Source organism: Kryptolebias marmoratus, linkage group LG5 (genome assembly GCF_001649575.2).
Source record: "Kryptolebias marmoratus isolate JLee-2015 linkage group LG5, ASM164957v2, whole genome shotgun sequence".
Taxonomy (NCBI): domain Eukaryota; kingdom Metazoa; phylum Chordata; class Actinopteri; order Cyprinodontiformes; family Rivulidae; genus Kryptolebias; species Kryptolebias marmoratus.
This window is the reverse complement of record NC_051434.1, coordinates 20,409,513-20,420,934: the sequence shown is the minus strand read 5'-3', so window position 1 is coordinate 20,420,934 and position 11,422 is coordinate 20,409,513. Positions and strand designations below refer to the sequence as shown.

The 11,422-nt window shown below is 38.8% G+C and overlaps 1 protein-coding gene across 1 annotated transcript in view; it reads left to right on the top strand.

Moving 5' to 3' along the window:
* Positions 1–10,942, top strand: part of zgc:158659 (uncharacterized protein LOC791141 homolog) — a 31,625-nt gene extending 20,683 nt beyond the window's left edge. The window contains exons 16-28 of the mRNA XM_017437444.3: positions 609–690; positions 779–943; positions 1,020–1,123; positions 1,266–1,365; positions 2,860–2,931; positions 3,024–3,130; positions 3,245–3,366; positions 3,460–3,538; positions 3,621–3,791; positions 8,064–8,181; positions 8,255–8,406; positions 8,489–8,637; positions 9,684–10,942. Of these exons, the coding sequence (XP_017292933.1) occupies positions 609–690; positions 779–943; positions 1,020–1,123; positions 1,266–1,365; positions 2,860–2,931; positions 3,024–3,130; positions 3,245–3,366; positions 3,460–3,538; positions 3,621–3,791; positions 8,064–8,181; positions 8,255–8,406; positions 8,489–8,637; positions 9,684–9,808 (1,546 nt within the window). The 3' untranslated portion in view covers positions 9,809–10,942. The remainder of the gene's footprint in view (positions 1–608; positions 691–778; positions 944–1,019; positions 1,124–1,265; positions 1,366–2,859; positions 2,932–3,023; positions 3,131–3,244; positions 3,367–3,459; positions 3,539–3,620; positions 3,792–8,063; positions 8,182–8,254; positions 8,407–8,488; positions 8,638–9,683) is intronic.
* Positions 10,943–11,422: the final 480 nt, after the last annotated feature.

Genomic DNA, 11,422 nt, shown 5'->3' with positions numbered 1-11,422 from the left:
ATGGATGGATGGATGGATGGATGGATGGATGGATGGATGGATGGATGGAGTTTCTCGCATATTTGGTGTCAAACTGGAGATCCTCTGAACATCTCTGCTCCTCAAAGACTCAACTGTTTACAGATACTGCTTTCGACCTAAATCACCATTACAATCATTACATTACAATCACCTGCTGGCAGATAGTGTCACTGTGTTTACCTGATTTTCAACCCTAATCTGACTTGTTCCAACTTTTTGTTGGTTTTGTTTTATGGAAAATATTACAGCCTGAAATGCCAATGTAGATGGATATTATCAAGTATAATACATTTATTGCCTTCATACTGTCTGCAGGAAAATAAAAGTCACCAAAATTAAATAATTTTAGTTTTGTTTTTGTCTTTTTTTGTCCCAACATTTTTATTTGGGGTTGTATCTATTTGTAGCTGTGATTTTACCTGTTTTTGCTACTGTCTCTGATTACTTTATTCTTTGATTCTACCTGTCCATCTTTATCTGTCTGTCTCTTACCTACTGTGTGTCTTTTCTGCCTGTATGTCTCTCTTTGTTATTCTCTACCTGTCCATTTCTACCTGTCTTGTCTGTACTTATCCATCTCTCTGCAGACATTACTGTATAAACATGCCAGAGTCTCTTCCTAAGCTTCTTCTTTCAGTCAAATGGAACTCCAGAGACGAGGTCTCACAGGTAGAAACTCATCATCACAGTCAGGATGAATTCTCTAAGCCTTTCAGTTTGACTTGTGTCTTAACTTTGTCCTCCTCCTCTTCCTCAGATGTACTGTTTGCTGAAGGAGTGGCCTCTGATGGAACCAGAGTCGGCTCTGGAACTACTGGACTGTAACTTTCCTGATCCGATGGTGAGAGAGTTTGCTCTGCGCTGCCTGGTGCAGAGCCTGACAGATGACAAGTTGTCACAGTATCTGCTGCAGCTCGTACAGGTGTGTCCACATCTTTACACCTGTTTTCTGTTTTTATATGACTCTGTGTATGAGGATCTAATCTGTGTGCCTGCAGGTTTTAAAGTATGAGATGTACCTGGACAATCCACTGGCTCGTTTCCTCATTAAGAAAGCTCTGACCAACCAGAGGATAGGACACTTCTTCTTCTGGCACCTGAAGTCAGTGTGAACTTCCTGTTGTTGATCTGAGAAGAAAAAAAGCAGACAGATTTTTGAGCATCTGAAAAAATATGATTATATTACCTGTTTGACACACTGGTCCACAAGTTGATATTTGATTTGACTGGAAGTGTTTTCACAGGTCAGAGATGCACAATAAGACAGTTTCCAGGAGGTTCGGTTTGCTGTTGGAAGCTTTCTGCAGAGCTTGTGGCATGTACCTGAAACACCTGAACAGACAAGTGAGACACCTACACACTGTTACACATCAGGGTCCTATACAATGGAACGGGTCCAACATATCCAGGGTTTCTTTAAGAGATCTTGTTCAACTAACCCTAACAATGAGAAATTGTGGTTGCTGGTACTGTAAAGCTGGTTATCAAAGATACAAAGATAAAAGCTGGGAAAAGGGGAATGGTCTCAGACAGAATAGTTTAAGTTTGGGCAGCAGAACTGTTTTGAGATTACCACTGTTGCCTCACAGCAAGAAAGTCTAGGGTTCAAGCCCCAGGTTGGGCCTGGAGTTTTACTGTGTGAAGGTTGCATGTTCTCCTCGTGTTGACATGGGTTTTCTCTGGGTACTTCAATTTCTTCCCACAGTGCAAAGAAAACATGCAGGTTTAGGTTGCCTTCAGGCTCAGGTTTCCTTTTAAAAAGAGATCTATAATCTTAATGGGTTGAAAAAAAAAACTTTCTAGCTTTCTAGGAGTCTTTCACATAAGTAATAGTAGGATGGAGTAAGAGGAGAGAGGGATTGATGAATTGGAGCCTCCTTGTAATGAGGACGTTGGTCCAATCTGTTGTTGTAAAGAAGGAGCTGAGCCTAAAGGCAAAGCTACTGATTAACTGGTCTGTCTATGTTCAGTCCACTGAGTGGTCTTAGTGTAAATACATTTTTCTGTCAACCAGTTTTTATAATATTACATTAAAAATGTTACAAATAACCTGTGACTGTAATCAGGCTTTTAAACATTTTATAAGATCTCTAGAAATGAACACAAACACAGGCAGTTTCATGAATATGATGTACTCTGCAGTTAGATGTTCTCATTCTCTACAACTAAACAGCAAGGAAATCTTTTATATTTTAAAGGTGTTGAATTGGAAAAATAATTAAAACTTATTTTGCTTGAAACAGAAGATTATTAACCCTTGTTGTTCCTATTAACTGTTTAGGAAATGAGTTTAATTTCTGCTGAGGTCTCTTTCATGAAAATGTTTCTCAAAAGGAAATGTAATCATGAAACTCAGGAAGAGACACACTACTGCTATTACATACCAATAGATTTTTCTTTTTTGTAGGATATTGATTTGTTGAGAGGTGGCCCACTGATATGTGTGATTTCGAATCCAGAAACATTAGGTTGAGTTTCTAGCATCAGTTACCAAGGTAACAGACCCAGGTAAAATGTGAAGCACCTGGGTGACACTGAAAATCTCAAACTGAGTCTGAAGTATTCTTGATAAAACACCAGTAATGCTTCATATTTCAGGGCACTGAACAGACACCTGACCTAACCTAACCTAATCACACTTTACCTTACCTTACCTTACCTTACCTTACCCAACTAACCCAACCCAATAGTTGCTATAAAAGACTTGATTAGTTCAATTTAAGCCATTGGTAAAGTTAGACATTTTGTTGAGGTTGTTAAATGAACGGTCCAGTAAATACATTGCACTAATTCAGTGGTCACATGGAGATTTAGAACCAATCTTTGGCGTGTGTGCAGGTGGAGGCCATGGATAAACTGGTTAACCTGACAGACACACTGAAGCAAGAGAAGAAGGATGAGACACAGAAGGTATGAAAACACAAGCAGAAATGTTCTTTTGTTTGACTCTGTGCTGTGATTGGCTGATGTTGACATGCCGCTGTGCTGTGATTGGTTCTCAGACTCAGATGAAGTTCCTGGTTGAACACATGTCCCGTCCAGATTACATGGAGTCTCTGCAGGGATTTGTCTCTCCTCTGAACCCAGTTCACCAGCTGGGAAACCTCAGGTAACCAACCAACCAACACATCAACTGACTAACTAAACATCTGTTTAAGTAACTAAATGATCAACTATAGTAAGTGAAACTAAATCACAGTGAGCCAGAGTGTTGTGTTTGTAGGCTAGAGGAGTGTAGGATCATGTCTTCAGCGAAGCGCCCTCTGTGGCTGAACTGGGAAAACCCTGACATCATGTCAGAGCTGCTCTTCACCAACAATGAGATCATCTTCAAAAACGGGGATGGTTAGTAGCTCTATGCTGACCACAGCACTGGTTTTAGTACTAACAGCACTGCTGGGGCATTGTGGGTAATGCAGTGTATTGTTTGTGTTGCAGACCTGCGTCAGGACATGCTGACACTGCAGATTATCAGAATCATGGAGAACATCTGGCAAAATCAGGGACTAGACCTACGGTGAGAGCCCAGTGCATGATCAGAAACAGGTGATGTCATTACAACCTGGCTAATCTGGTGTCTGTGTATGGGTGTGTCACAGCATGCTCCCGTACGGCTGCCTGTCGATCGGTGACTGTGTGGGTCTAATAGAGGTGGTGAAGAACAGCTTTACTATCATGCAAATTCAGTGTAAAGGAGGCCTGAAGGGGGCACTGCAGTTCAACTCCAACACGCTGCACCACTGGATCAAAGACAAGAACCGTGGAGAGACGTCAGTACACCTTTGTCTTCCTCTACACCTCTCTGACCTTACACCCAGCTCAAGAGAAAAAGAAAGTTCATCCTCTCTTACTTTTAAGGTTTTGTGCATCAAGACAATATAAACATGATGTGGTCTTTACTAGGTTCTAAATAGATTAAAATCTAATTCAAGAATATAAAAGCACACAACAGATTTCACCATGCCATTATACACTGAACAAAAATTAAGCCAAAGTAGAAAAACTGTGAAAAACTAAGTCCAGTCTTGGTGCTTTCACAGGGTTTAAGAGGTTCAGTATCAGCCAGGAGCTGCTGATCAAATGTATTAACTGATCATCATCAGTGTGCATGTTCCAGTTTGCTGCTTTGGAGTGAAGAGGTGTGTGTTAACACAAAGCCAAGGCAGAAAGACACAAGCAACGACCTTATCATCATCACCTTGTTTTGAAAAGATAAAAACCCATTGAGATCAAGATCTATTTTCCAAGGGTGACGTGGTCAAGATCTCAGCAGCATACTTCATAAATCAGAACAATTAACAATATAGGACAAAACAATACCTCATAAGTTGACTTTTATTTTAAAGTGCAAGTGCATAGCATTATAATGATCTTAAGAGTGACTAAAATACAGTGGTTAAGAAAACAGAAACAATAGTCGAAAAACACAGACAACAGTTAAAAAACATAAGCAATAGCTAAAAACACAGGCAATGATTAAAAGATGAACACTGGGTAAAACTGGCATGATTAAAAACATACATGGTTAATAACATAGGCATTGTTCAAAAGTCTTATTACCATCTTTCAGGATTGAGCTAAAGGCTCTAAAAGAGATGAGGCCTGGCAGTTTTAGATCTCTCTGTAGGGTGTTCCACGTTGAGGGGGCAGCAAACCTGAACGCTCCTTTTTCTAACTGAGTTCTGACATGAGGAACTAACAGAAAAACAACATTGTCTGAACGTAAGGCATGGCGACTGTTAGTTCTTTGTAGAAATGTGACTAAATACGATGGAACTAAGCCCTTTAAGGTCTTATAGATCATCCAGTGTGTAAATCGGCATGCAGGAAGAGAAGACCAGCCAGATGTAACGTACAGCTCACAGTGATGAGTGAGGTGACTGTAACCAGTGACGAACCTCAGAGCACCGTGGTAAACAGTGTCTAAGGACTGGAGCCTTTTAGAGAAGCAATTGTTGCTGCCCATCAATCTGGGAAGGGTCAAAGGTCATTTCAAAACTATTTGGAGTCCATCATTCTACAGAGAGGAAGAGTTTTTTCAAGTGGAAAACATTTAGGACAGCTGTCAATCTTCTCAGGAGTGGATGTCCCAGTAAATTCCCCCAAGGCCAAACTCTGAAATGCTCAGTAATGTGATTTTTTTTTTGAACCCAAGAGCTAAAAAAAGTAAAGAATCAATGTGTTGTAATGGTCCAGTCAAAGTTCAGACCTCAACCTGACTCAAATGCTGTTGTGGGACCTTCAGAGAGCTGAGCAGAAAAAAAATATCTGCAAACCTCAATGAAATGAAGCAACAATGGAAAAAAGAGTGAGCCAAAATTCCTCCACAACCATGTGAGAGACAGATAAAGTCCTACAGAATGTCAGGAAAAGTGGTGAAGACGGAGGCGAACCCAGAACGCAGACTCATACTTGAAAAATAAACTAATTTATTAAACTAATAACAAAAGTGAAAACAAAAGCTGTCGAGGCAGCAAACTAATAAGATAAAAACTAAATCAAAAACCAACCAAAACAGGAGCAAACACAGGAGCATAAACAGGAACAAGAAACAGGAACGGGCAGGACAGAAACTAACAACAACAGACAAACCTTAGACAATGGACCAGCAGAGTGTGGAAGGCAATGACCGGGTTTTAACGACTGAGGATAATTAGGTAAATGGAGACAGGTGACGTGATTACAAAGTGGGGACAGGTGTAGGTGTGGCAGGGAGACAAAGAGAGAGAGAGACTGAGGAGGAGCAAATGAAACATGAAACAAGAGACAAGACAGAAACCAAACAAAACAAAAACAAAACAAAACCATAACACCGAAAAAACCCAAATCACCACACAGAAAACCACTACTGAGAGTTATTGCTGCTGAAGGAGGTTCTACAAGCTGCTGGATCAGAGGCTGAACACAGTTTTTACAAACACAGCTTTTTTTTACTTCATTTTTTGTTTAATAAAGAATGACACAGTGTACATTGTGTGTTTTTGTTTACTTGAGGTCAGATTTGAATCATTTTAGAATCTAGTAAAGACCTCATCATTTTATGATGTCCTGAGAAGTAAAACTTTAGAACTGAAATACTTTCATTTTCCCGTGATATGCACGCCTCCTCTGACTGTAAACATGCTCATTTTCTTTAAACTTCATACCTATTTGAATACCCATCTACATATTCTGACTCCACACCTGTGTCATTTTATAAATGTCTGACTGATTTCGAACTTGTCTGTTTTTGAATCTGTATGACTGAACACGTGTCTCAGTATCTGTCTGCCTGATTATAGGAATTGGAGTCTCTTCTTGTTTCTGCTTGTCTCACATATCTGTCGGTGTGAAAAAAAACCACAAATATTTGTGTGTATGCTGAGTCAACATTTACACTATGGTTTTCCTGATTATAGTTTATTCTGTATGTGCAGGATTGCACCAGCAGATCATAGGCCTCAGTTGGGCTGCCCAGTATAAATCCCTTAGAGAGGGAAGGCCCCACCCCCCTTTTACTTTCACCAATTGTAAAGTTTTTAATCAAATTCTGGCCCTTTTACCTTGACATATGTATCTGGACAAGATGTTGTCTCATTCGTTAAGTTGTTGTTGGCCTATTTCTATTGGTAAAGTTTAAAATACATACAGTAGGATGGAATACTCTTTTTAATTTAATCTATTCTAGAGCTAAAACTTAAATATGGGAGCAAACTTTATCTTGCTATGTCTAATACTTCTGTGAGGTTCTTTGGTATTATAACTCCCAAATATTTAAAATATTATTTTTGCCATGTTAGACAATACTTTTTCCTGGTTTCTTCTGGAGGGCTGTAACTGTATTTAAGCAGTTGCGTCTTACTTATATTCATTTTGTATCCTGATGACTAAAGTGTTTAAATAACTGCAATAGTTTTGGTAGAGAGCTTGTAGGTTGACCCAGAACTATTAAAATCTCATCTGCATAGCAGGCCAGTTTATGCTCTTTCCCCTGTATGTGTCTTTTATTTTTTTGTTTTGTCTTGTATATTTAGCAAATGGTTCCAAATATAATGCAAATAATAGTGGTGAACATGCACAATCTTGCCTTATGACTCTTTCCAAGACAAAACTATTTGATAAACGGCCATTAACTTTAACTCTAGCTGTGGATTTTTCATACAATGCCTGTATTGTTTTAATTATTTTATGTGGGTCGAATCTGTTTAGAACTCCATAAAGGAAACTCCAATTGACTAAATCAGATGTATTTTCCCCATCAATACTAATTAGCATTGCAGCTATTTTATTCTTTTGAATGTGGGTAATAGTGTGTAATGTCCATCGTATATTATCTTTTGTTTGACGCACTCATATAAAGCCTGTTTGGTCATTATGTATCAAGTTAGGTAGAAACTTTTCTAATCTTCTAGCCATGATAGCCTATAGTCTATATTAAGAACCAGTATTGTTCTGTATGATCCACAGTATAATTTATCTTTATTTTTTTGGGGGGAATGGCAGAAATTACTGCTCCTTTCCAACTGGGTGGTGTTTCTGGCGTCTTTAAAGCCCAGTTCAATTTAGGAAGCATCACTGGTATTACCTCTTCTTTTAGCTCATTGTGCCATTCTGCTGTAAAGCCATCTGATCCTGGTGACTTATTTAGTTTGAGTTTACTTATTGCTATTTTTAACTCCTTTTCTTTTATATCCTCAATCATTTTTTCCCTCTTTTACACTACTTTTAACTACAGTTTTGCTTATTTTAGTTTTAGCATTTGTTTAGCTTTCGTTTAGCTGCAGTTTAGCTAACTTCAGCTACTGTTTTACTAACTTGAGCATCTGTTCTGCTCACTTTAGCATGTTTTGCTTGTTTTATATGCATCAACACGGTTTCAGCTTCTTCAGCAGATTTCAGCAAACCTTTTCAGCATTCACACTGCATTTTCACAGAAAACGTAATTTCTCTAGTTCTGCCTGTGTCCATGTGTCTGTCCATATGAGCAGCTCTGTTGACCTATCTGTTTGTCTGCCTACCTGAGTGTCCACAAGTTTGTCTCAACTGACTCACCTATCTCTCAGGTACGACCGGGCAATTGACCTTTTCACCAGGTCATGTGCAGGTTACTGTGTTGCCACATTCATATTGGGAATTGGAGACCGACACAACTCCAACATCATGGTGAAAGAGAACGGACAGGTGAGCCTCACCCTCTGTTTGAGCTCTACCTCCTCCTGGACCCGCCTCCTGACTCCTCGTCTTCTCCTCGTAGCTGTTCCACATTGACTTTGGCCACTTCCTGGACCACAAGAAGAAGAAGTTTGGTTACAAGAGAGAGAGAGTTCCCTTCGTCTTGACTCAGGACTTCCTCATTGTCATCAGTAAAGGAGTTCAGGAGTCCACCAAGACTAAAGAGTTTGAGAGGTCTTGTGTGCTCCTTACCTGTTTGCAGCTGTTCTGTTAACTGTCTCAGAGCCTGTCTCACCTGTGTTTACCTGTTGTGCAGGTTCCAGGAGATGTGCTACAAAGCTTACCTGGCCATCCGACAGCACGCCAGCCTCTTTATCAACCTCTTCTCCCTCCTGCTGGGCTGTGGCATGCCAGAACTACAGAGTTTTGACGATATCGCCTACCTGAGGAAGACCCTGGCTCTAGGTAAGGTGGGAGAGGGGCAGACTGCCATAAATGGGTGGCTTTTGCCGCCATGTTTTATTATTGCCATGACCAGCCATGAACATGTTCACAGTTGTTTCATTTTCTTCCTCCTCCTCTTTTTAGAGTCTGAACAAAAATCTCAACCCCCAGTACCTGCTTTCAATTTATTGTTAGTAGTAGTGCTGTAGTAGTGTTTAATGATTGAATATCATCCACTGCCTTTCATATCAGTTTTAGACTAAGATCATTTGATGCTGAGAAATTACAAAGTTGTAGCTATTTTGGTCAAACCTTAAAAATATTGTTATGCACAATCTCCTGTGACACCTTGAGTTGTCAGGCTCAGAGTATGTGCTGTCAAAGATGCTCAGCTACTACCACGTTGAAGTTTAGCTCAATCTTCAGGCTGCAGTCAGTCTTCTTCCCATATGTCTATATGACCATATCATCTGCATATGTTAAAACTTTAACATTATCATGCACCAGAGGAAGATTTTCAGTGTTTTCTGTTATTGGTTTAGTTAAAATATATGTAATAAGAGCAACAAGGTTGTTTTTGTTGGTTGTTTGTTTTAAGAATACTGTCAAATTTCCAACAGACCTTAGGTTTTGTGTGATTATTAATGAAATAATCTTATTTACCTTCAGTTCATTTATTTGTTTGCAGTCTAAGGTTGAATAATGGCTCAAAGTTTTGGATAAGCACAATCGGCTTTGATTCTCATCTAGTACTTTTACAGTCCCAGTAAAAAATTATTAAAAGAATCAACAGCCAGAAAGTAGAAAGCACCTAGGTCATTCGTAGTTATTAGTTAGTTTGTCAATAATTTGTGAGAGTTGTTTAGTGTCTCCTTTTGTCTATTTAATAAGAAAAAGGAAATAAGTGTGCTTTAAAGTACTTTTTTCTGTTTTGCATTGTGACTTTGTTAACAAAACTTCTTATAACCCAACTAATCAGTTATCAAACCTGACATCAACAAACACAGTCTCTTTCCATGGTCAGTTTGTCCATCCAGCTGTCTGATTCTGTGTTTTCTGTCCACCAGAGAAGAGCCAGCAGGAGGCGCTGGAGTATTTCACCAAACAAATGAACGATGCTCATCATGGAGGATGGAGCACCAAAATGGACTGGATCTTCCACACCATCAGACACATGCCCAACGAGCACTGATATACAACCACACAACATCAGATACACAACAACCACAAACCCTCAGACACATGACCAACAGGCACTGATACACAATCAAACAAAACCATACACACCATCAAACATATGCCCAACAAGTACTGATACACAACCACACATCACCAACTACACACAAATACATGCACCATCAGACCTACAACAACACTCACCTTCAGACGCATGCCCAGCCAGCACTGATACACAATTACACTCCACCAGACACGCACTAACAGACACACAGCCATACACACCATCACACACAACATCAAACATGTTGTAGTACATTTTGTACAAACACAAAAACACACATGAATGGCACACATGTGTGTTTGTTTCCTGCACTACACTGATGATGATGATGATAATGATGAGTTGTTTATTATAGATTTTAACATCACACCATCTTGCTGTTGAGATGGTTGTCATAGCAACACTAATCTCAGGGTCAGAGGTCAGAGAGGTCTTTAAAAAGGCCAAAGACATGCTGAGAAAAAAAAACAATGAAGATGATGATGATGTCATCATGGCTTCTTTGTTACAGTTAGCCTTCTAGCTGTGCTAGCTGCTTTAAATACAAACTGAGCAAAACTTTATTACTGTAGCAAACATTTGAATCAAACTTTATTGACAAATTGCAGCTTTATTGGCACCAGCAAAGTGTACACTTTGGTCACTGTGAGAGCAATAAAAATCACCAATAACCGATCAATGTTAGAGTCAAGAGTTTTGACCAATCGAAAAGTGGACATGATCAGTTGTAGGTGGAGCCAAATTAGTTTATAAACAGTGCAAATAGTAAATCTGTCTTTCAAAAAAATCTTATTAGCTTTAACAATGCAATCAATAAACTCAACTGATTCTAGTTTAAATACTTTTTCCTAAAATCTGGATCTATCATGATAATTTATAGTATTTGAAATTATAATTGTTACATTTTTATTGATTTTTTTAAACATCTGCAGCAAAAATAAATCATTTTAAGAAGAACGTCTCAAATTTCAGATTTTCCTTTTTTTAAATGCTGCTCTATATTTGGAATGATGCTGTACTTTTATTGTAAAATTACTGCTGAAATTGTAAAATGTTAAAACATTTTCACATAAAAATTTGAATTCAGTACTCTGCATGTTTTCTTCATCAGTGTCAGTCAGAGGCTTTGTTTAAAGATACACATACTAACCATTAAGAGATAACTTTATAATGTGTACAATTTCTGCTAAGTCTTTCTCAGGAAAAAAAAAACAACTTAAAGCTCATAAAGTCAAAAAAGTCATTGGGACTCTAAGCTTTTTTATTACACCATCCCAAATATAGTGATATAAACAGCAAAAGAGTATGGGGCGCCGTTTGTAAAGGGAGCTTGTGCTAAAAATTCATGCCTAAATTTTGTCACATTTAGCTTCAAACACTGTTTAAAAATGTAGTGTTGTCAGCTGGCCGAGCATTTCACGTTCGGTACACCGGGGGAGAACGCCTGACTCCCGGCACATTGTTATAAAAACTCCAGCTAGCTTTCCCAATGAGTGGAAGATAAACAACGATATTACGTAATATCTAACTGTAAAATGTTTAGTTTACTAAAGTATTTCAGCAAAC